Source organism: Eublepharis macularius, chromosome 8, assembly GCF_028583425.1.
Source record: "Eublepharis macularius isolate TG4126 chromosome 8, MPM_Emac_v1.0, whole genome shotgun sequence".
NCBI lineage: Eukaryota > Metazoa > Chordata > Lepidosauria > Squamata > Eublepharidae > Eublepharis > Eublepharis macularius.
Window position 1 is genome coordinate 121,457,972 of NC_072797.1, and position 26,444 is coordinate 121,484,415.

General features: G+C 41.7%; 1 protein-coding gene across 1 annotated transcript in view; it reads right to left on the bottom strand.

Annotated features, from left to right (window-relative positions):
• LOC129335169 (atrial natriuretic peptide receptor 2-like) overlaps window positions 1-26,444 on the bottom strand; it is a 69,636-nt gene that overhangs the window by 15,579 nt on the left and 27,613 nt on the right. The window contains exons 6-17 of the mRNA XM_054987612.1: window positions 25,543-25,645; window positions 23,683-23,828; window positions 23,076-23,148; window positions 19,481-19,553; window positions 18,458-18,544; window positions 17,251-17,394; window positions 15,203-15,324; window positions 13,229-13,370; window positions 11,620-11,668; window positions 9,222-9,323; window positions 4,068-4,187; window positions 558-651 (exon numbers count right to left, since the gene is read on the bottom strand). Coding sequence (XP_054843587.1) covers window positions 558-651; window positions 4,068-4,187; window positions 9,222-9,323; window positions 11,620-11,668; window positions 13,229-13,370; window positions 15,203-15,324; window positions 17,251-17,394; window positions 18,458-18,544; window positions 19,481-19,553; window positions 23,076-23,148; window positions 23,683-23,828; window positions 25,543-25,645 — 1,255 coding nt within the window. The remainder of the gene's footprint in view (window positions 1-557; window positions 652-4,067; window positions 4,188-9,221; window positions 9,324-11,619; window positions 11,669-13,228; window positions 13,371-15,202; window positions 15,325-17,250; window positions 17,395-18,457; window positions 18,545-19,480; window positions 19,554-23,075; window positions 23,149-23,682; window positions 23,829-25,542; window positions 25,646-26,444) is intronic.

Sequence of the window (26,444 nt, forward strand, 5' to 3'; positions counted from 1 at the left end):
AATACCAGCTTCACATATTCATATCTGTTTATATAATATCTTACAATATTTCTTTCTAAAATATCTTATAATCTCTCATATTTTCCCTCCAGCCTTTACCATCATGATCTATTGCTCATGTTTCTACCATGTATAGAAGAGGCAGCATGCTTTGAGTTTACATTTGCACTATTTGCAGCTAGCCTTTTTAGTAGAGCAAGTAGCCAACATGGAAACTTGACAAAAACTCTGAACGGTTTGCAAGGCACTCTCTTAAATGTCCATAGGTATTTATTTATTTAAAATATATGCTGCATTTCTTTCCACCCCCCTTTTTTTTCTAAACAAAATTTCATTTCTGACTATTAGACATTCAATAATGATTCTTTCACGCATCCTGCCACAATAGAAACCATGGGGGATAGTAACTTCAAAGGACAACAGAATGGATACAGAAACACTCATCATGACAAAGCTGGAGACCCACTAATGCATACTAAAATCTCCTTTAAGCCAGATCTCATATCAGTAGCCTCCCAATATACTACCCAACATTCCCACTGATATCGGTCACTTACTGTATAACAAGCGATCCGTCTTCTGCTTTTCATGCACTAAGTCCTGTGTCCTTTCCGATACTAATACTTCCAGATGTTTGCTGTATTTCTCCATCTACGCAGTCAAACAAATATATCTTTGAGGACCCCACTGAGGCTGGTCTGGGAGAGATAATCAGGTACGAAGCCTCCGCCTCAACATTGCTGACAGAATTCTGAAGAAAAGCTTGTACAAAACTTTTGCACTGCTATGATTTTAGCAGCACAACAGAAGTACGTCTAGTCGTTATGAAACCAAACCACTTTCAATATGTTTGAAAGCATTCGCTTAACAATAACGGATGAACCGTTACACTCCCAAGTTTCATGGTACAGCGGGGAATTGACTCCAGATCTCTCAGATCCTAATCGGATACTCTTAACACACCACACTGGATCTCAACACAGCACACTAAAGCACAAAATTATAAAGTAGGTTTGGGCCATGCTTTCTCCAAGAAATTGCTTAAATATCTCATCCGTGTCTCCTACTGCAAGCAGAAACCAATCAATGATTCCATAAGGAATCAGCCCAGTTACTAGGATTTTTGCAAAAGTAAGCAAGCCACCTACAACTCACAACTAATTTCCTCGAAGAAACAGAAAGACAAGGAACTGTCTAGCCTTGTGCATGCTGCAGGCCAAAGGAACAACAACTCCAATCATGCTCTCAACTAGAGATGGGCACAAAACGAACCACGGAACAAAATTCTGGACAGAACGGCTGGTTCATAGTCAAAGAAACACACGTTCCATGGGGCTGTGTTTTTACAAAACAAATGACTTTTCCCTACCGTTCCATTGCCAGTTTGGGAAGCAAGACATTTTGGTGACATTCAATCCATTGCCCAGGCAATGGTGGCAGTCTTTTGGTTGCCCCCAATCTGAGGCCTCCACGCTTGATTGGCAGCTGTCCCTGCCAACTAGAGAGCTCCCATTCTGGCCCATCCAGCCAGGAAAAGGGCCATCCCCTCAAAGTAGCTGCCAGCAGACAGTCCAGTATTTACTACTGTGAAGAGAAAATTTCAGGAAGGGGGGACCCATGGATCATGCCTTTCCTGCGGTTCAATCTCTCTGAAACTTGGGGGATCTTTAGAGGACAGTGAGGACTAGCTCCCCTGCAAATTTGGTGGGTATTGGACATTGGAAAGGTCAGTTTATAGCCCCTCAAAGTAGCTGCCAGCCGACACTCCAGTTTTTACTACTGTGAAGAGAAAATGACAGGAAGGGGGGGACCCATGGATCATGCCTTTCCCAGGGTTCAATCTCTCTGAAACTTGGGGGGGGGGGGTCTTTAGAGGACAGTGAGGACTAGCTCCCCTGCAAATTTGGTGGATTTTGCTTGCAAAATGCCACCCCTATCCAAATTAAAAGCAAAAGAGTTTGAGTATAAGCTGGATCCAAGGGCAGAAAGAGGGGAGAGGGAAGCAGAAGCCGCTCAAAATTGATGCTCTGCAATGGTGACTCGCTGATTATGACTATGGATACTCGCAACTGTGACTACACCAGTTACTCAACACGTGTACGGACTGGGGCTACAGGACACATGTTCATCAGGAGTAAAATGGACACAGGCGGGAAGGAACAGACATGATTCTAGACACTTGCATGGCCTTTTGTAATTCATCTTGTTTAGTTTAGCTGTGACCATGAAGGGGCCCATTCTGGGCTCCCTCAAACCACTAACTGTTCATGAACTGGCTCAAGTTCGGAAAAGTTCGTGGTTCATGTTCCGTGAAACTGAACAAACCACGAACCACACGGTTCGTTTTCCCCCCCAGTTTGTACCCATTTCTACTCTCAGCCTTTCACAGCACACTGTCAGTCCGGCAGAGAAATCTGTTCTTTCACAAGGACTATCCTTCTGCCCCACTAAGTCTATGCAGATGATACAGTTCTGTGGTGGCTTGGGTCTTTTCTGCATGGGGCTTTTTTGTCGGTTCTGGACCCATACGGCATTGATTTATCTCCAGAGTTCTGCATGCATGGTCAAACCCTTGTAACTGATGTGGGGGGGGGGGAATGCTACAATATGGCTACCAAAAAAACCCCCGCAGAGAGCCTTGAATCCCTAATATTTTAATGTTTCCCTCCAAAACACCTTAGCCAACCAACACACAGAACTGTCGTCACTGTTTATTCTTTGTTGTGTATGTAAGCTAACCTTGGCAGTAAGAAGTAAATTGTCGTCTGACCAACACAAGGTATGTAGAATGGCATTTTGTACAGGAGTCTCTGTATTTTGTGTACTTTTTTAGTCCATTTTTTTGCCTTTTAAATATTTTTTAAAAAACAACAAAGTTGCAGTGTTGGTGCTTTTAAAAAACAACCCTGTAAGTTTCCTCAGCCAATCAACTGACATGTCCTCTTTCCCCGGACAGCCTGCAGCACAAAAAAATAGACACCACTTCTGTTCGACTTGCAGAATTATAGAGACCCAAAGCAGATCCAATCCTTGTGGATCGAATACCCATAAAAACCCATGAGGAAAACGCCTTGGAAGTCTTTTTTCACTGTCTGTTTCTGAAGGAATACTTTCATCGATACTCAGAAAAGAACTTGGATAGACAGGCAGCATCTTCACAACACAACGATTCACAATCCATTGCTGACCAACTGCCATCTCTGCAGTCCTCCACATTGACCACAAATTACCACCCACCCAACACTATATGACGAAAGAGTACACCTGGATCCCAATGGGTGCAATGCCACGTTAGATCTCTGCACAGAACGCTTTCTCTCACAATACAACCTCACCCATGCTGAAAGAATGACCATAAACAGCCTCAGAAACATTCCAGACATAATGATTAAAGAAGCTGACAAAGGAAGAGCAGTTGTCTTCGTGGACAAATCTAATTACGTCCAGGAGCATAATACCATATTATAATGGCATATATAGAAGCTCTCCAGGGTCTTAAGCTCTATCTGAGATCTTTTCAATTAGAGATGCCGGGGACTGAGCGTGGCACCTTCTACATACAAAGCAGATGCCCTAACCATGCGTATCTGTGGAATCCAAGCTTGTCTATAGATACCCTGATTTTGCTGTTTTGATGGCCTTAAGGCCAGCCATTTTACTATTACCATGAAAGCATGTCCTATATCCAGTTTCTTCACAGTCCTTGTCAGGGCTTTTTTTCAGGGGGAACGTGGGGGAATGGAGTTCCGGAACCTCTTGAAAATGGTCACATGGGTGGTGGCCTCACCCCCTGATCTCCAGACAGAGGGGAATTGAGATTGCCCTCTGCGCCACTCAGCAGCGTGGAGGGCAATCTAAACTCCCCTCTGTCTGGAGATTAGGGGGTGGGGCCACCAGCCATGTGACCATTTTCTCTGAGGGTAACCCACTGAGTTCCACCACCTCTTTTCCCAGAAAAAAGCCCTGGTCCTTGTCTTCATATTCCAACAGAATGTTTTTCACATGTTTCAGGCCTACCCCAAAGCCATCCTGTGGACTTCGTAGATGTTTCATTGCATGATTCTTACCAACGTCATCATCATGTCCACTGGGCTCACTTTGTTCGGATTCATCTTATACAACAACTTCTTAACTTGCTCAAAAGTCAGCCTTTGTGCTGGGTTGCTTTTTTTACACCTCTTGATCAGCTGAAAGAAGAAAAACAACAGAACACGGCAAGTCTTCCAAGGATGTGCCTTGGCCTGGTTTAAATCGTTTCTCATGGAAGGGACTTGAAGGGTTGCAGTCGGAGATCAGCTATCTCCAGAATGGGAACTATCTTGCGGGGTTCCACAGGGTACAATCTTATCTTCCATGTTATTCAACCTCTATGTAAAGTCTTTAGGAGAACTCATTCACAGCTATGTAGTTGGACGTCACCAATATGCAGATGACCCCCAACTCTATATTTCACTATCCAAGTCCCCAGAGGATGCAGTAGAAATCTTGGGTCACTGTCTGACAGCTGTGGTCAAATGGCTAAAAATGAACAAATTGAATTTAAACCTGGATAAGACAGAAATGATGCTTGTTGGGAAGGAAGAGATCTTGAAGGATGTTGTACTTCTCACTTTCAATGGAGTTCATCTTACTCTTGCAGACTTGGTTAAGAGCCTAGGGGTTATACTGGATCCAGTGCTACTACTAGAAAAACAAGTTAAGGCAGCCACAAGAAATGCTTTCTACAACCTCACTCTAGCCTGGAAGATGGCTTCTTGCCTCGACATGGCCGACTTGGCCCTCTGGATCCATGCTATGGTAACATCAGGCCTTGACTACTGTAATGCACTATATATAGGTCTCCCATCTAAGTTAACTAGGAGACTCCAGTTGGTGCAAAACACTGTGGCTCGAATGTTATCAGGAGTGAGCATGAGTATGAACATCACTCCCATCCTGCAGTCACTCCAGTGGCTACCTATCAGTTACCGTGCTCAGTTCAAGGTATTGGTTGTCACATACAAAGCTCTTCACAGCCTCAGTCTGGCATACCTACAGAACTGTCTCCCCTTTTGGAACTTTCACCCTGCCGCCCTCGCTGCTTAAAACTTTGAATTAACAGAGCCTTGGCAAGGCAAAAACTCCAGAAAGGGAGACAGTTTGGCATAAAAGAATTGGCAGAGGGCTGTGAGAGAATCCATCCCCTCTGGAGTGATCTCTGCCAGCTCTGTCTTTTAAAACTACACTATCTGGCTAATATTGCATCTCCTGACTAGAGATGGGCACGAACCGAAATACGAACCCAAATTAAGCACAAACCAGGCCGGTTCATGAACCATGAACCACGGTTCGTCAGATCCCATTTCTGATGAGACGCCACGAACTTTTAGGCTAGTTCGTTTGGTTCATTTTTTGGTTTGTCACTGCAGACAGCCTGGTGCCAATCAATCAGTTTCCTAGGCAACAGGGGACGGACTTCCTGCAGACCTTCTGCTGATCCGGAAGTGAACTTCTGCTGGTCTGGAAGTGACCTTCTGCTGACCCAGAAGTGAATTGACCTGGATGTGATGTTTTCATGAACCAAATGAACCGGTTCACGGACCAGGGGCAGGTTCGTGAAAGTTCGTGGTTCGTGAAATTTGACGAACCACAAACTGCATGGTTCGGATTTTTTCTCAGTTTGTGCCCATCTCTGCTCCTGACACGTGAAGAACATGTGTCAGAAGTCTTGTGTAGAGAGACGCGGTCCTCAGACTTATAATTCTTATTTCAGATTAAAAATAAATCATGGTTTAGTTTAGTTTAAACCAGTAATTTACAGTTTCATTGACATAAGGCATTTTTTAGGCTGATAGAGAAATGCCACATAAAACACGTACTGTTTCATTCATTTTGCTTCCCAAAAGGCATTATCTTAATTTGGGGAAAAGAAGGTTTAAACACTTTCAGGTGGTTAGTAAGTTACACTGAACTTTCAAGGCAGTAATATCTAGAGTAATCTAATGCCTGGGTCACATGTGGAATAGAAATAAAGGGTTATGACGGACTTTACCACTTCTTACTGAAGCTGGTGAATCTCAATGTTCCATCAAATTAAAAAATTCCATACCAATAGTTAAATGGCAAACTTAGAAATAATTAGAAAATTAGAGAGGAAAGGTTCTACCTCTTCTCTTTGCTTGCTATATTGGTTTTCTGTTTGCAGGAGTTTTAACACAGGGAAGTTTTCCAAAATGAGATCTTCCTTCTGCAGGGTGAAATGGAACTGTCCATTCGACCAGGTCAGGTATCTACCACCTCATTCCCTTGCAGAAGCCAGGATGAGGGAGAGGCTGGGTTGGTCTGCTCTATGTCTGTTCTTTGCCAGGCTGCCAAACTAGTAAGGATTAGCCCTGAATTATTTGGGGCAAACAATTACAGAATCCCTCCCAAACATATATTTTGACTCCTGACAGTTACTTTTCAAGTGCAAAAACTGAAGAGTCACTGCTATTAAATATTATCATGGAGCTGACTGTTTATAACTACAGGAAGTCATAAACCTTCAGCGACTGCATATTAAAAACATCATTTACCGAGGTCTCATTTGTGTGAGACAAGCTGAAATTTCAGTTTGTCAGAATAGTATGATTTTTAAGGTTATTAAAGCTATACACTATTTTGTGCTGCCCTCGATATGAATTGTTCCCTGCCAACTCACAGAAGAACCACAATCAACAGTGTTGCCAAGTGTCGTTCTGGCTTTTGCTCTTGTTCCTTTGAGGAGAGCTTGTTTTACAGAAAATAGCAAACGATAATACCCATCTCTGTGGTAAAATGACTTTTCAGTCCACAGGCAGTCTTGATAAGTCTCTTCATTCTCTTAGATAAATTCCTAATTCATGCTCTGCTTATGCTCTGAAGTGTGGGATCACTGCAATAAAATCCGCACAACCAGAATCAAAACAGAGGATATGCAGATTATCTGTCCTAGGATAGGAAAGGGTCCACCAGAATCGCCTGGAAAATTGCTAACTTTACAGTAAAAAAAAAGATGAGTGGTCTGGTGAAAAGATAAAGACCTTTTACACACAGGCTATTTGCCCCCCTATATCGTGTCAGATGTTTTTCTGATATATGCACAGCATTCAATACCTTCAGTGGCAATCTCAACACTATGGTTTGCCCAGGTTTAATGGACGGTGATTTCTCACAACTTTTTCCTTAGTGTGAGAACGTGCCAGGTCCGATTCCCATGCAGATGTTTACATCTGTCTTCCCTCCACCCGCCCTAGACCTTCTCCCTGCAAGATGATTCTTCTCTTCCCCTCCTTTCTTCCTCCCCCACCCCCGGCTCCTTGGCAGAGCTCAGTCCGTCCATGGGTGCACTGCAGTACTCTCATTTTGTTTTGGGCATCCTGCGGAGTTTCTCCAATCAGCGCCTACATTCTATCTATACACAAGGGTTGCCAAACTCCAAGGGGCCCCTGGAGATCTCCCAGAATTACAACTCCAAAGGACAGAGACCTCCAAACTACAGAGATCAGTCCCTCTAGGGGAAATGGCTTCTTTGGAAAGTGGACTCTATAGCATTATACTTTACCAAGGTCCCTCATTTCCCCATACCCTGCCCTCTCCAGCCCACCCACCTACAAATAGTCAGGAATAACCCAACCTGCCATTGGCCACTCCAACTATACACATATGATCAGAAACCCAAGTCATCTCTGCTACACCGTGTAATTATAGATCATTCTACTTTAGCAATTAGGATCACCCAGAGCGAAAAATGCAAAATAGATTATCAAGGCTCAGCCCCTGTGCTGTGAGGAGATCCCACAAGACTTCACAATGGATTCTAGCTTTAATGGACAGGAAGATACTGCTTTAATCTCACAGAACAAGATGGTTTTAGCCAGAACGTGTACCTAGTACAGTTGTGGGAGGAGAGAGAGGAGGAGAGATGCACAGGCAGGAAGTTGGCAATTGGTTGCTTTAGTGGTTTAACAATTGTGCAAAACTAATGATGTGCAATTAGGTAAGCATTTTCAGAGGCTCTTATTTCCAATCAGAACTCTTCTTTCAATGGTGATGGGTGGGGGGGGGGGGGAGAGACACCAAATGGACAAATAATATCAGAGAGGTGCATAAGGCATCAAACAAAAATGGGCCAAATAAATGAGCCCATAGAATCCATAGCCTTCCAATTTTTCAGTCTAAGGCTGAGGTACACAATGGTATGTGGAAAAGAGCAACAGTCCAGTAACACCTATAAGACTAACAAAATTTGTGATCGAGCATGAGTTTTCATGAGTCACAGCTCACTTCTTGAGAACTGTCCAAAGTGAGCTGTGACTCACAAAAGCTCATACTCTACCACAAATTTTGTTAATGGTGTTACTGGACTCTTGCTCTTTTCCACTGCTACAGACATGGCTACCCATCTTTATCTATCACAATGGTTATTGTAGTCAAACATATATATCTAGCCAACTTGGTTTTGTGATATTATTTTTCCTCTTCCAGTAAATTCCCACCAGGTTCCATGATTCTAGATTAAAAGAGGACCGTATACCCCCCCCCAACCCCCATCCATATAATTTATTTATTTAAAAGTTTAAACCTTGACTCTCACCCTTAAGGTTTTAAGGGGCAACTATTGGGAATCCGCACTATATTGCCAGGAATTAGAAATCTGCAGAGCAGAGGAAGCATTAAAAAAAAGGTCACGTTAAAGACTTAAAAGACTTAACCAATTATACTCTGACCTCTACTGGTTGAACTGCAGAGAACCAATCTGAACTTTGAGTTCTTTGCGAGGGGGAGGACAGGAGGAGGACCATTTTCCTGACTCAGGACTAGAAACTTGGGACCTTAGTGTGCCTGGAACTTCCCTTGTAGGTAGAACGAGCACTCAATAGATACATGGTTGGTCTGCAAATCAACACACTGCTGGTTTGAATCCCACTACTGCCCTGAGCTCAGTCGGTGGCCTTGGGTAAACCACTCCTCTTAGACCCAGCTCCCCAGCTATATTGTGGGACACTAATCTGTCTAGAAGAGTCGTTGTTGTTACAGTCTGAACATATACTTTACCTGCTGTTTACTCCAAACAAATCAGTTGTTACCACAGGGGCAGACCAAATGGTATTTATTTTTCTGTTCACCTTGTAAATCTAACCTGTATGTGCCTAAACATTTTATTTCAGGAAAATTATTCACTCATTAAAAAGGGGGTGAAAAATGATCAACACTGGAATTACCTCAACGTATTCCATAGGGCATGGACAGGCATTCTGAGATCTTTCCGATATTAATTCTGCCAAAGGGAGACACCGGGGATATTCTTCTGAATGTGTATCATCCTTTTGGAACACACAGTTTTTTAAAGAGTTTAGACACATGGAATAATACATAAGAACAGATGTCTCTTTTAAATATATCACTTTTCAAATCAGACCCCTCATGGCTGGGAAGAATACATTTAATAATTCACCCTTTCTCTCATCAACAGCTTTGTTTGAAATTTACGGTAGGGGCACATTCCAGTTTTTCATTGGAAACAACAAGGAAGCCTAAATCAGAACTAGGGACCTTAGACTTCACCACTATGTTGCCTTACATATTATCTGTTGCTTTAAATATGTACTCCTATGTACTACCTGTGCTTCATGTTGTCTAATGTCCATCCTAGAATTGATCATGTTCTGTTTCAGCATTTCTTCAACGCTGGCTGAATCCACACTTACCGGCATAGTGCTAAACAGTTGGAAAGATAGTGTCTTCCTGGTGCGTTTTATGACATCATCGCGCCATGAGAGCAGCATCGTGGCCACGATGACATCATAAAATGCGCCAGGAAGACGCTATCATCCTGACTGTTTAGCACTATGCTGGTAAGTGTCGATTCAGCCTCTGTATTGGATCTTTGCTAATGCAATGTCGTTGTAAACTTGTATTTATTTACCCTATGGAATTGTTTGTGGAAATATCCTTGGTGCTGTATGGAAATGTCCTTGATACTGATTGTACTAATCTCATACTGTGTAATCCATGATTAATCATGTAATACATGAGAGCGGGACCACAAGTGACGCCTGACACAGGTTGGACACTTGCCAGCTTCCCTCAAGTTTTGATGGGAAATGTAGGCAGCTTGGCGGAATGTTGGACAAGTGACAGTTGAAAAGTCCATTGGACAGCAGTCGGAGAGCCAAGCTGCAAGACCAGGACGCCTACATTTCCCATCAAAACTTGAGGGAAGCTGACTAGTGTCCAACCTGTGTCAGGCGTCACTTGTGGTCCCGCTCTCATGTAAAAATCTTCTGTAGTCAGACTTTGCCTTCACACAGGCCCAAAATACAAGTCCAAAGCATGACCAGCAATGCCATTTTAAAGGAGAATTTAGCCATTTAAAAAAAGTCCTGATTGGGCCCGTAGCACAGTGGCACCATGAGATCTTGTGTCCCCCTCATCTTTCAAGTGCCAAAACAATCGTGGGGGGACTGTTTCAGCACATGAAAAGGCATGAGGGCAGGGGACAAGATTGTCAGACGAAGCAATGTCTGGTGTACAAAGGGAAAGAGAAGAAGACCCTAAGGGGGTAGTAAGGGAGTCAGTTAGGAACATGAGGTCAGTGCCTCTCTTTCTATTGAGTGTCATTTCTTTGTTTTGTCTCCGGATTGTTACTCTCAGGGCATCTTCTTAGAACTCTCTCTTTATGTCAGCTAGATCAGGGCTGCTTCCACACACGTTGGATAATCCACTTTCAATACTCTTTAGTGAACATTTGAAACTGATTTTCCATGTGTGGAACAAAAAATCCACTTCTAAAGGATTGCGAAAGTGCATTAAAAGTGCATTATTCAATGTGTGTGGAAATGGCCACTATCTCTACCTCTCCTCTTCACTATCAGGTATGTTAATTTCTAAATAAACTTTCTTTACTCTTTAATCAGTTTGTGTGACTATTGTTGTGTAGATACTCTGCCAACAAAGACTGCATGGGTCTGATCAGGTTATGCGAAGCACTGTTCTATGGTGTTATGGGAAAACCTGTTCTGGTATGGCCAGGAGTCAACGAAACCATCTAACCAGACTCGACTGGAAGATGCACTATGCTTCTGGAAGGTCAGCTACAATGTTTGTAGTGTAGCTGCTAGCACTGGGGCATTTTCAGAACAGGCAAGAATCTGCCTGTATCTGTCTTTATAGACCTGATGAAACTTATCCTTAAGCAGGCTCTTACTGGTTTCATCCATGCCCCCAACACTTCAAAGGGCACAACTATCTTCATAATTCCACTGAAGATAAATTCATATTATTGGCCCAGATTCAGCCTGGAAGGCTTAGGGCCTTCAGTTATAAACCCTTGTTATTTGAACACTGCTTATATTGTGGTATAAATCACATCTCTACTCAGACCACGTTTTTCTCCAGCATGCAGAAGAAACTCTTCAAACCCTTCCACCACCAAGTGGTACCATCTCTTCATAATTAAAAAAGCCCACCTACACAGCACAGTAAACCACGACAGGCTAAGGAGAAAGCAGCCTCCAGGATCTCAATGATTGTGTGAAACAGCCTAGTGACCTAACAGAAGGTGTCCTTCAACAGGAGAAAGATCAAAATAAATTGAGGGTCAATCCCCGTAACTCTTACCACTGTAGGGTCAGTTCTTGTTGCAATTTCTAATAAAATGATGGCGTAGCTACAAAAAGTGGAGACAAGTCATTGTTGAAGAAATAATACATTGCAAATATATCTATGAAAGAAAAAGATAGCAAATTTGCTTGCATTGGGATTAGCCTAGTTGTGGATTTGACAAGTGAAGATCAGTGATTTATCACAGTGAATTATGACTTTGTCTATTTCAGTTATTCTGGTATCCAACTGAATAGATCCATCCCTATGTTACATCTCTCATAACTGTATCAACCTTTTGGTAAATGACCCATTCATTATTAAGCACACTGCTTAATAATGTGGCTAACATATGTTATATCCTACCTTTTCTAAACCTTCAAAAATGGGCCAGTGTGTTGCTTCTTATTTATTTATTTATAAATGTTTATATTGCCTCTCTGGAAACCTTCTCAAGATAGCTCACAAGGTTAAAAATAATATAATAAAAGTATTAAAACAATGTAAGAATTATCAATAATAAAAACAAGTTATAAAAAACAAGCCAGGGGCATTAAAACAGCATAAAACAACTTTCAGCTACCAAAAAGGATATAAAAATAGTCCTCGGGATAAAAGCAGGCCATACAAACAGCTTAAAAGATGAATCCCCCCAGTTAAAAGCTCTGGTTAAAATAAATGTTTTGGCTTGTCCCCTCAAGGACAGTAAGGTAGGTGCCAGCTGAGCTTCAAGGAGGAGGGCCTTTCATAGGTGAGGTGCCACTACTGAAAAGCTCTCTCTCTCTCTCTCTCTCTCTCCCAGTTTGCCATCCCACACAACTGAGGGGAGGGGGGCACAGAGGGCAGGAATTGAGAAGAGAGTTCTTCAGCTAACTATTCTGCTCATGAGAACAAATTAGCTTTTGGCAAGAAGAATCCAACATCACAGGGCTTGACCTATCAATACTACCCATTTTCACACAGTCAAATACTTTCTGACAAATACTTTAAAAAGGTTCCTATTTATTTAAAATTTATTTACAAAAAGTATATATACCAGTGACCAGGGCTCATTTTGAGGGGGAACACGCAGGAACCCAGTTCTGGCAGTTCCCCAAAGAGGTCACATGACAGATGGCCCCGCCCACCTGACACCCATTTTGGGCCCATTTCAGCCTGGATTGGGGCTGAAACGGCCCGGATCAGGCCTCTGATGGGTGGTGGATCATGCTCCTGCTCAGCAGTGGCCCAATCCTGACCATTTGGGGCCCCCTTTCGGTCAGGCCCTTTTTGCCATTTGGGGCCCAATTTCAGCCCGGAATGGCCAGGATTGTGTCCAAAACAGCCAGGATAGGTGATGTCAGGGGGTGTGGCCTATGCAAATCAGTTATGCTAATGACACACTTCCGGTGATGGCAAGGGGCATGGCATATGCTAATGAGTTATGCTAATGAGTTCCTCCAGCTCTTTTTCTACGAAATGACCCCTGCCAGTGACACAGACCACTGAATAGAGGTTCTAATTTGTCATGTACTTATACTTGCTAAATTTGCCTGCTACGATCTATGATTTGTCATTCCTAGATGGTGTCATAAAGTAACTGCTGAAATTGCAAAGATCAGCTTTCAGGAGATAGTGGTTACATCACCTGTAGACATCAGCAACTGGAGTTGGCTCAAAATTTGGCACCAAGTGAGCCTCTGGAGCTAGATAGATCTGTGCAAAGTGCTGGTGAGGAGAACTGAAATCCGCCAATGAATCCCGTTTTTGGTATGACCGTAAACCATAATCTGCCATGAAGAGGAGGAAATGAACCAAATAATCAGATATTATCTCTGCATTATTTTGAAGGCAGTGCCAACAGAGATGTAAAGTGGCACATTCTCAATACATTTTTGATACTGACACTTAATTTTTGATCATCTATTTCTTATTTTAATTATTTTAATTGCATATTGTCTTTATTATCAGTGTAACCCACCTTGAGTATGAAGACAAGCTAAAATGCTCTAAATAAATGATAGTGCTGAAATGAATTTGACCTCAACATTTGTTAATCAAAATGCAACCGACTAGCTCTCAGCCTCAATCTCCCCCCACCTGGAACATGGCCAATACACGAAGAATACTGAGGGTAAAGTTGACAAGAATAACAACTGGAAATGGCTAATGCAAGGGATATTTAAAAATGAGACAGAAGGGCTTATATTAGCTGCACAGGAACAGGCATTAAGAATAAATTTCATGAAAGTGAAAACTGAAAGGACCATAAATGACAGCAAGTGTAAATTATGTAATGAAGTGGACGAAACAATTGACCATTTCACCCACGGGTGCAATAAGATCATACAAGCTGACTATTAAAATCACTGTAATAAAGTAGCTGCAATGCTGCATTGGAATTTATGCAAAAAAGTATAAGCTGCCATGCATGAAATATTGGTGGGAACAGAAGCCTGATAAAGTTGTTGAAAATGAGAAAGTTAAGATGTTGTGGAACTTCAAAATCCAAACAGATAAGAAGTTAGAACATAGTACTCTGGATATTACTGTGGTTGAAAGTATGATGGTCAAACTAATTGATGTGGCAATCGCAGGTGACAACCAAGGCCGTTTCCACACGATTTACCTTGTTCTGGAAAACAGCGAAATCTCGCAAGAAGACGCTGTTATCTCGTCTTCGCATGTGATAACAGCGTCTTCTCATGCGATTTTGCGCAATAGCAGCGTCTTCTCATGCGATTTCATGAGAGATTTCGCTGTTTTCCGAAACAAGATAAGCTGTGTGGAAACGGCCCAAATTGAGGAAATATAACAAAATATCAAGATCTAAGGTTTGATGTTCAGCGTCTCTGGAATGGATTAACTAAAGGACTAACTAAACATCTAGGCTATATTGGCATAGACAGGATAACAACTGGACAGCTGCAAACAGCCGCACTGCTTGGAACATGCCATATACCAAGGCAACACCTCACCAACTCCTAGATTCTTGGATAAAATCTGAGTTGGGAAGGGGCCAAAAACTCCTGCCCATACAATTGGTGGACTGTGATAACATTGTCATAACTACTACTATAACAACAAAATGGCTGCCATAGGAGGTGGAGTCACACACACAGAGGAAAATCAAGTGCAAGAGAAAAGAGAGGTAATTAAGGTAATTAAAAATAAGAGGTAATTAAAAATACATTGGGGAAGAGGAGTGAAAGAAAACAAACACTATGGTAGCATCTGACACAGAAACAATGTTATTTTAATCTGCATGACCAATCATTAGCACATCTAAAGCGCTGCTACAAAAGAGCCCCACCAGGCAACAGCCACCCTCTAAAAGAAAGGTGTTGGCAGGTGCCATGGTGCCCATAGGCTTCACAAAGGAGACCCCTGGCCAAGCCTACTTCACCTGGTAGTTGTGAGGAAACAGGACAGGACAGGGAAATCTGTATACCACCCTGAGCTGTTTGTAGTAAGAGTAGAATAAAAAGTATGAATAGATAAGCCAGTGATGAGTACAACATCCATATCATAATCTGCATGGTGGGCCATGGGGAGGAGAACAGGAATATAAAACAACATTCCTTCTTATTTTCCCAGCTGCATTGTCTTCTTTGCTCCTTACCTGAAATCTTACAAACCCAGCGGTCATCAATGACACAGTTACTGGACTTCAACCGCCCGTGAAAAATCCTGTGCTGGTGAAGATAGGCCATTCCCTGGGCAACATCAGTAGCAAAAGAAAACCTGTGGGGAAATGGTGTTGAGGTTAACTCCCTACTGAACTTTAAAACTTTAAACATTTGACAAAACAAAAACAATAATGGCTTCTGCGATGTTTGACTGTTGCTCAACATTGAGCCATAAGGGTGTGATAGTTAGAATGCTGAGCTAGGACCGAGGAGATCCAGGTTCAAATCCCACTCAAACCTGAAGCTCATTGGGTGATTTCGGGCCAGTCACACCTTCCCCACCTAGATATAATCAACAAGATATGAGAAAGAAACAAGGTTCAGCAATAGCCACAACTCTGTAATGACTCGTTGGGGTCTTAGGTTACCACCAATGCAACGTTATGCACACTTACTTCTAAGTAAGCCTGCATAGGATTGCAACAGTAATTTTAAAACAAGTCGCACGGAATTCCTGCCCATATCCTTTCCATTTGAGAATCTGAATATATCAATATTGTTCACAAAATCTGCATCACAACACAGTACTCTTATCTACTTTATGACATTTCACTGTAATTAAAATCCCATATTAATTTGAAAATGCCATCTGGTGAAATGGCATATACAACTTTCCATCTGAAAGTCAACGAGGTTTTTCTACAAAGAAAAACTAATGGTGTTTTGTCCTTCATTTTCCCTTTACTGCTTTGGACCTTACGAGAATTTTGTAAGCTATAACCTGCCCCAGACTCACCCATTTGCTTGTTATTAATAGCAATGAATTGGATTTTATTTTTCAAAACTTACCAGCTGATATAATATCACCATAAAATCAACAGCTTCTCTTTCTATCATACAATATAAACACTTGATTTTGATCTGATTGTTAAAGAGAATAACAGCCCTTGGAGGTGTAGCATAAACTATTACAATGAGAAATTTTCCTGAAATCCTACAATACAATAAGAAATCTTTGGGAGGTTCTGCAGCTTCCTGCTGATTATCAGTTGCAGATTGAACAAGCTTACAGGATTCCTTGGGCACCAGGCACCAGCTTGAATAATTGTCCAGTTGCTACGAGTGAGGGTAAGAGATCACCTTTTAAATTTGACAAAAGAGAAAAAGGACAGATAAGAGCATTTTTACTTTAGATCAATTGATAGGTAATGATGATGAGTTCTTGCCATTTTTCCAACTGAGGTCTAAATATGATTTGTCAACTTCTGCTGAATAGCAATATGTACAATTGCAGCATGTGTTGGTGTCCAAATATGATCCAGCAGCTTTGAGTGCTTCAGAATCTCCCCCACTTCTGGAGATTCTTATTCAATCAATACAGAAAGTGAAACCTACAATATTTGTATATAAGTATTTGGGGTTAGTTAATAAATATGGTACACAGACCCTTATAGATGAATGGAATAACAATCTGGAGTGGCCAGTTTTGCTAAAGCAATGGGATATGGCTTTCAACCATATACCCGTTGCTACTATATGCAACTTATTCCGCAAAAAATTATGGTTATTGGACACCACAGTGTCTTTTTACTAAAGGTTTAAGCATAGTGTCTAACTGTTGGTGGACCAGCATACCTGTGGGACCGCCTCTCCCATTACGTCCCTTGTGCTCTACAGACAAGAAAAATGCACCAGGTAGCAATGTTGTACCATGTATTTCTTTAGCTAAACTTTATAACAAAAAAGAAGCGTGAAATAGACGGCAGTATTTTAGATAGCAAGTAAACCTCCGCTGCAACATAGGTTGAGTTTCTGTACATGGCCTTCTGTACTGTGGAAGGAACCATAGGGTGAAAGGCAGCCTGTACAAACTCACACCTTTATCGATGGTTGTTGTGGATTTTCCGAGCTGCTGGTGAAACGTCAGGAACTACAATGCCAAGACCACGGCTATAGAGCCCGGAAAATCCACAACAACCATCATTCTCCACAGCCGTGAAAGCCTTCGACAATATATCCCACCTTTATCATCTTTTCTCACCTAAAGCCCCAATTTAAAGGGATGTCTTCATTGAAAAGTACATCACTCAAACTTCCTTTGGGGCAGTATTCAGTTATTATGGCAATATTAGGTACCTCGATACAGCCTCCAATGAATTTACATAGGTTGGGGTGGTCTAGTTCTCTGTAAGAAAAAAAAACACAGGAATTATAGCCTGGTACCTGTTCTAAGAGCTTATCTAGAGATACAGATTGCGCAACCATATGGCAACACAATATTGTATTCTGAATATTAGGAACTTACAGCAACAGAAGTTGCTATAAGGGTAGAAAACTGGATTAACTCCCAGAGGAGTTAGCTGTGTTAGTCTGTAGTCGCAAAATAATAAGAGTCCAGTAGCACCTTTAAGACTAACCAGCTTTATTGTAGCATAAGCTTTCAAGAACCACAGTTCTCTGACCCCCCCACAATAAATCGGCAACCACTGAACATTCTGTTCATAAAGTGGCTCCTTTTTTGCAAAATCCACAAAGATGCTGTAAGTGGATGAAAATATATTGGCCATTTCCACACACGTTGAATAATGCACTTTCAATGGCCTTTCACAATCCTTTTGAAGTGGATTTTTTGTTCCACACATGGAAAATCAGTTTCAAATGTTCACTAAAGAGTATTGTAAGTGGATTATCCAATGTGTGTGGAAGCAGCCATTGTATGCCATCATTAGCAGCAGTCCTAATAGTCCAGCCCCTGATTTCATCAGAGCTCAGAATACAAGCAGGGTTGGTATCTGAGGGAAGTCTAGGAGTGGAACCACAAGTGACAAAAGGCACAGGTTGGACACTTGTCAGCTTCCCTCAAGTTTTGATGGGAAATGTAGGCAGCTTGGCGGAATGTTGGACAAGTGACAGTTGAAAAGTCCATTGGACAGCAGTCGGAGAGCCAAGCTGCAAGACTAGGATGCCTACATTTCCCATCAAAACTTGAGGGAAGCTGACAAGTGTCCAATCTGTGCCTTTCGTCACTTGTAGTTCCGCTCTCAGAAAGGTTGCTCTAATGTTTCAGAAGCAAAGAGACTGATGCTGGATTTGAATACATCAAAGCTATGATCACTTAATAAATTAAGTATGGTCCCGTTTACTTCTTGAAGTAAGAGGAGAGAAAATGCAAACAGCACACATGCCGATCTCACTTGTACTGGGGGGGATATCCAGAGAGGCATTCCAGATCCATTTTAATAACTTACCTTACTTGCTTGACTTCTTTGCGTATGGTCTTGGTGAGAGTAAATGCCTTATTCATTATTTTCTTGATTGCAACCATTCTACCATCACTGGAGGGAGGCAAAAATGCAGTCCAAAAACTTGAGTCAGTGGTATGAAAGAGAAAACTTGCATCATTCTTTAAGAACTGGAGCATGAACACAAATCCTTCCTGCAGTAATACATAGTCTGGTCCCCTGGGAGAGCAATGAGAAGGAACTACATAATATATCCTGTCCACAAGTGACGAATGACACTTGAACAGCAAGTGTATTTCTCCCTGTTCACTTGCCCTCCACTCAATCCACTTGCTGTTCAAGTGTCATTTGTCACTTGTAGCTTGGCCCTCAGCCCATCTATCTTATGAACCTTTGGGTACTTTTTGAATTATGAGAAAAGGTAGTGGGTGCTACCACCAAACGGCTGACATGGAAGGTGGGACGGGACCAGTCATGGCAGGCAGTTACAAAATGTTGGGAGGTTCCAAGCAAAGCATCCTCCTATGATAGAGGCATCTGCTTCCAAATGGGCATACCCTGCAGGAGATGCCTCCTGGGGTCTTCTAAAGTACCTCCTGGGGTCTTCTGTAGCAGTAAAGGATAGTCAGCACAGGTTCTTTGCTTTTGAAAATAAATAAACGAGTGCCAGGAAACACAATGCTGGGTGCCACGTTTGGGATCACTGATCTCATGTGTCTAACAAAGCAAGCTATTGCCTATCAAAGGTCATTAATGTCAGGAAGAAGAAAGATATATGGGAATGGATGGCAAGGCTAGACTGGGAGATATATGATGACTGTAATAAATAACTAGAGAATGCAGACAGCTTTTTGTTGAGTGTTGTGTGCATTCAACCAACTGGCACATTGTCAGTATCATCCTGTCAACCGGGGAGGAAAATCTTACTACATCTGTACCTCCCACAAAGACAACCAAATTATCTCCATGTAAAGTCTTACTCTGGAATAGCTTTATTGTCATCCCACTAAATGGTAATGAAAATTTTACCATACACCGGGGAGAGACGGTAACTCAAAGGCTGAGCACATTTCTTGCATGCCAATGGTCTTGAGTTCAATCCCTGGAATTTTCATTTAAAGGTTCTTATATGGTAAAGATCTTTCTGTGCCTACCGTGCCAGTCAGAGTAGACAATACTGAACTAAATGGATCTGAGGTGGACTTAGTTGCAGGACAGTTTTATGTATTTGTATATCTTCATGTGTAAATTATGGTAAAATATGTATTTGAAATAAATATTGAACTTGTCACTGTCCCAGCCCAAGTTGCCAATTTGTCCTTCTTTCTGGTGAAAACTGATATTGTGTGTGTGTGTGTGTGCATATGCTTGTATATGTATTTATTATTTATTTAGTTTACAAAATGTATATCCCACCTTTCTGTACTCAAAAGGGCCACTAAGGCAGCTAACTAATTAAAACACACACAATAAAATACACCTTTAAAAAACCATTAAAACCAACCAAAATATCACTAAAACAATTAAAACCAGAACTAAAAGACAAACAATTAAAACAACAATTAAAAAATGGGGCAGGAAGGAGGAATTGCTGAGAGAACATCCTGGCTGCAACAATTCGTACTAACTGAAGTTTCCTAACACTTCTCAACGGCAGCCCCACAGTGAGTGTGTTACAATAATCCAATGTAGATGTAACCAAGGTGTGTACCACAGTGGCCAGGTCTTCTCTGTCCAAGAGAGGCTGCAGCAGCCTAAACAGTCAAAGCTGTAAGGGCACTCCTAGCTGCAGCTGCTGCCTGCTTATCTTGCAGTAGCCCAGAATCAAAAAACACCCCTAGACCACAGATCTGTTCCTCCAAGAGGAATGTCATGCCATCTGGCACCTCAAGTCCTGGGTCAGACCTTCCGCTCACCAGTACTACTTCCGTCTGGTTGGGATTAAAGTCAGCTTATTAGCCCGCATCCACCCCCTGGGCACTGGTTCAGAGTATGTGTGTGAGCGAGCCAGGGAGTTGGCATGCATGTATTAATAGCAGAGGGCCAGAAAAAAAAATAAACAGTGAAAACAGTTCCTGCTTTGATGATATGGAACTGATCTGCCTTCTGTATGGCGCTGTGTATGCAACACGGTATTTTGTGCCAGGAGAACTGCAGTAGAACAGAGTGAAATGATTGCAAACTGCACCTACTATATCCCAGTTTGGGTGAAATAGCTCATCTTGGATACAGTGGCTGCTGCTGCTGCAGTTGCTGTACAGGTGCTCACTGCTGTGATACAGCTGGCGTTGGAGATGCTGGGGACATGTGGCACACTCAAGGCACTCCCCGTTGCAGTCCTTGTCCGGGGCTCCAAATCTTTTTTTTTTTTTTAAAGAATAGAATGAAAATTAAGATGGTCATTTCCTGTAGAGGAACATCTGGCAAGGGTACTGACAAATTATTACAATCCAGAATCAAGAGTCTTAACTTTGTCTGGTATATTACTACTTGACATGCATTGATCTACAGAGGGATGACTCACCACAGAGCTCACCATAGAGCTGCATTTATACATATCATATACATATACATATACATATACATATACATATACATATACATATACATATACATATACATATACATATACATATACATATACATATACATATACATATACATATACATATACATATACATATACACAGGGCTTTTTTTCTGGAAAAAGAGGTGGTGGAACTCAGTGGGTTGCCCTCGGAAAAAATGGTCACATGGCTGGTGGCCCCGCCCCCTGGTCTCCAGAGCGGAGTTGAGATTGCCCTCCACACTGCTCCAGTGACACAGAGGGAAATCTAAACTCCCCTCTGTCTGGAGATCAGGGGCAGGGCCACCAGCCATGTGACCATTTTCAAGAGGTGCTGGAACTCCGTTCCACCGTGTTCCAGCTGAAAAAAAGCCCTGCATATACACTTGCATATACACTTGCATATACACTTACACTTACACATACACATACACACTTATACATATGCATATACACTTGCATATACACTTACACATATACATATACATATACAGATACAGATACAGATACAGATACAGATACAGATACAGATACAGATACAGATACAGATACATACACACACATGGCATTAATAAAATAGATATAAATGACCTAAAATATATAAATGACAGAAATGAAAATTCTGTAGCTATACATATATAGTTACAGAACTTTCCTGTAATTTTTGAAGAGTTTGCCACTTTTCAAAATTCGCTTATTCTGAATTATTTGAATGCTTTCGATACAGCATATCAGTGTTAATTTTACTGTATCTAGGTTCTTTCCCACTTATACAAGGCATACTCTCATATCAAGATACATCTTTAAAATAACGGCATCTCATCTATGAACATTCATAGGATTTGGGAGGCATTTTAGAAATCTTCTCTGCCTAATTTCTATTTTATTCCTGTTCCTATTGTGCAGGTCAGCTCCTAGTTCTTTCTTTCCTGTCATAGTTGCAGATATCTGTTTCTCTTCCCATATATTTTAATTAATAAAGCAATTTTCTCTTTTGGTTGCTTCTCCTCTGAATGCTTAATTTACACCTCTCCATTTGGGATGTTTTCTTTTACAAGATCCAGACGGACTAATATTTTGTTGGATCTTGTTAGCTTTCAGAAGAACTCATTCATAAATTGGTCGTCTTTTGTGAGAGCCAGTAATGTATCATATCTTAAAAAAAAAACCAAACCCTAAACAATAATAAAAATAAATGAAATCAACTCCAGAACTACAAATGGTGGTAGTATATCATTTTAACCCAATAAACTCTTCCTTGACTTAACTTGTACTGAAAATGATGTATTATGTTTAAAGCTAATGTATTTTCTGCACCATATTAGAAAGGCTAAAAGTAGATCTAGAGGACTTGTCCAGGTGACAGCTTCATCCATAGCTGGCTTACTGGTATAGGCTGAAATTTCACCCATGCTACGGCACGGAATCCCATAATGATTAACAGTGGAATCCTAAATAGAGTTACATTCTTTTACGTCCATTGAAATCAAGGGGCTTAGAAGGGTGTAACTTTGGTGATGATTGCAGTCAAACAATGCATAGGTCTTAGCCCAGGAAAAAGATCCATGCATGGTATATTTAATTTCATAACCTATCAGTTGTCCCATTGAGGTCAGCAATGATAGGTTCTAATGGGCTAGATTTAAAGATACTCTTCTACCAGCATAATGGTACTTTAGCAAATGGAAATAGAATGGCTCTTCGTTAAGGAAAGACAATTTTTGCCAATTTCCCCTTCCAACTGCAGGCCCTCAAGCAACCTCTGACATGCCCCCAGAGCACAATTCTGGGACGGTCAGTAGGGACAGCTACCTAAAACGGCAGGAAAGGGGAGATGGAAAGGTCCTATTCTGCAAACTTTGTTCCATTATAATACCTTGGACTCAACTCTGCGCATAAAGATGGACATAGATGGAAACAGATGTAGCGCCCTTGTCAGCACGCTTTTTAAAAAGAAAAAAGCCCAATATCAAGTTGAGTTGGTTTCTTATTCCTGGTCCATAGTCTTTTATCTGCCAATTCTTGATCTAGTGATAAAGGGGCAATGCATTTACAGACCTTGTTTGATGCAGTTGAAATCTATAATCCAGCTTTCATCCCAAAACATTTTTTGCTTCTGATACTGGAACCACTAAAGAAAACAGAAACACACCCAAAGAATAAATCCATTTATTAATACTAGTGGTCAGGGCTTTTTTTCTGGGGAAAGAGGTGGTGGAACTCAGTGGGTTCAAGATCGGAGAAAATGGTCACATGTCCAGTGGCCCCGCCCCCTGATCTCCAGACAGAGGGGGGTTTAGATTGCCCTCCATGCTATGGCGTGGAGGGCAATCTAAACTCCCCTCTGCCTGAAGATCAGGGGGCGGGGCCACAAGCCATGTGACCATTTTCAAGACGTTCTGGAACTCCGTTCCACTGCGTTCCAGCTTAAAAAAAGCCCTGCTAGTGGTATATGGAAGAGGATGGTTGGCACCTTGGTAAATGCACGTTTTTTAAAAATCTAAATTATATGTCTACAAACCCTTTCTCGAACATTCAAGAATATCCACGGGCCCAGCAAAGAACTATAATTTCTATTTATATAATGTTGTGTTATAAAGTCAAGGTTAAATAGGAAACAGAGGAGGAAGGGGAAGGAAGGGCAGAGATTCTACTTGACACTTACCATAATGGTCAGAATGAAACCAGTACAGACCACACATATTGGCAAGGCAATCGCTATCCTGGCATGAGTTGTCAAAGGACATTCACCACAATCCGCTGGACATGTGGAACAGCCCTCATCCTCTTCACAAACATCATCCCCACAGACTAAACACAAAGGGAAAGGACAATCAAAATTTGTAACCGAAGAGACAGCTACCTAAAACGATGCCTGATGTGGTGGAACCTGCTACCACAGTGAGGATGTGGAGGAGCTATAGCTGAGGGAGAAAGGAGCCAGGGCGGGAAGGATGATGGGATGGAAAGCACAACTGGAGCAGGAATGTGGTGAAATGGAGATGGACCCCAAGGGAGGGGAGGAGGAAGTGGCCAGTGGGAGGGAGGGAAAGTAGAGCTGGAGCAAGAGAGAGAGGAGAAGCCGGAGACAGAAAAGCTATCCCTCCCGCCCCAAGTCCTTGTGTTTCCCACTCTTTAGTGAAAAAGACAAGGGGGGGCTTGACCCAAAAACCTGAATTAAAAACCTAGAAGGTTAAATGAGTCCAAATTGAAGAGCTCAGTATTAAAATTACTGAAGTACTGAACAAGATGGGTAGCCCATGTTAGTTTGTCTGTAGCAGTAGAAAAGGGCAAGAGTCCAGTAGTACCTATAAGACTACTCTAAACACAAAAGAAGGGAGGTCTCCAATATCATAAACACAACCGGAGCGGAACTCCATAAACACTACCAGGTATTATCCAAAGTTAATTATATTAATTTACAAATGCCAGTGCTGTGAATAATTGTGAATAATTTTTCAAATATTTGTAAATTCCGTAAGTCCTTATTCCATATTAATAAGATAAGTCCGTAAATAGATGCAATTATGATCCTTATTTCTTCCAAACGGATGTCAATGCTGATGTCTTCGTGGAACAAGGCCACTTCCAATTCTGAAACGTGGCAGCCACAGGGCTCCCGGCAGTTGGCAACGAGCCCACCGGCTTGTAAACCTGCTCATTTCGAAGTCTCTTCGTCCCGGCCAATAGTTTCTATAAATATAATTGTTCATTCATCAAACCATTCTTATCTAGTAATTAATAAAGCATATTACATAGCATTGACATCCGCCTGGAAGAAATAAGAATCATAATTGCATCTATTTACAGACTTACCTTATTAATATGGAATAAGGACTTAAGGAATTTACAAATATTTGAAAAATTATTCACAATTGAGCACTGGCATTTGTAAATTAATATAATTAACTTTGGATAACACCTGGTAGTGTTTATGGTCTTCTTGCAGAGTTCCGCTCCGGTTGTGTTTATGTACCTTTGTTACGACTAACAAAATTTGTGGTAGGGTATGAGCTTTCATGAGTCACAGCTCCCTTCTTCAGATACCAAGTACTGAAGTAATTTTAATAGCGGGCCCTTCCATTTGGACTCATTTAACCTTCTAGGTTCTTAATCTCACTCTTTTAGTGCCATTTTAAGGAAAGCTCCACACACTTTTAAGCCTATTGAAATCAACAGGCTTAGGATGGCGCTGTAAAAGTGACACCAAACTCCTGCACATACCTGAACTGTAGTACCTCAGCTACTGTTGCCCCTCAGACAAAGGCCATCGCTATATTATCCGGAGAAATTATTCATCCGTTTCATACCACAACATTCAAGCAAGGCCTAAAACCACTGGTTCTTCTGACTTTAGAGTTCAACCATGTAACAAAATGAATCTTTTCCACAGCTGTCACCTCTCACACATGCAGGGACACACTGGATTTCAAGAAAACTAAGAATGTTCTGGTATTCCTAGCAATACGACAGCACATGTTCTGTGGGAAGCCATCCACGTTAAGTGAGTTTTGTATCATCATACCCACTGCAGGGAGCACTGTTGTTTGGGCTTCCAGAGCGGCTTGCATTCTCCCAACCCTGATGTGTGCGATGAGAGAGGTCACACCCACGTGAACCAGAACCACCTATGAGGGAGGCAAAAAAGAACCATATGAGAACTGCACAGCTGGATCAGATCAAAGCCCCGTTAAGCACAACGGCAGAGTTCAGGGAAATATTTTTGCCTTTCTCAAAGTATTAATTAGGACTCAAAATATTAAAATTGGGGTAACAGTCAGTAGAAAGCCACCAAGGCAACATCAATCTTCAGAATTAACTTTCACACAAAACATAAATATAAATAGAGTTGCCAACCTCCAGGTGGTAGCTGGAGATCCCCAAGAGTTACAACTGATCTCTAGGCAACAAAGAGCAGTTCCCTCGAAGAAAATGGCTGCCTTGTAAGGTGGACTCTATGGCATAATACTCAGCTGAGGTCCCTCCTTCCTAAAATCCCACCCTCTCAAGGCTCCACTCACCAAATCTCCAGGAATTTCCCAACCTGGAGCTGGTAACCCTAAATATAAAAAGTTAGAATGTCAAATAAACATATAGGCTATCATTGTTGGCAGAATGCCTATGCAGCAGTCAGGAGGACACTGAACTGATTAAGAGTAACAAAAGTTTTATTAATAGAACTATCAAAATGGATAGGAAAGAGAAAAATAAACCTAGGTGCTCCCCCCACAGTCCTGTCTAGCTAGAGCTTGCTACCCCCTGTAAAACCTTTTTCTCTTCTTTGCACTCATGACATTACTATACTCCAACAATCATGGGTCCCCAAGAAAGCCCCTTGGATTAAAGCCTCTAGATAGCCCAGGTATGCCCGATCTCATTAGATCTCAGAAGCTAAGCAGGATCGGCCTTGTTTAGTAATTGCATGGG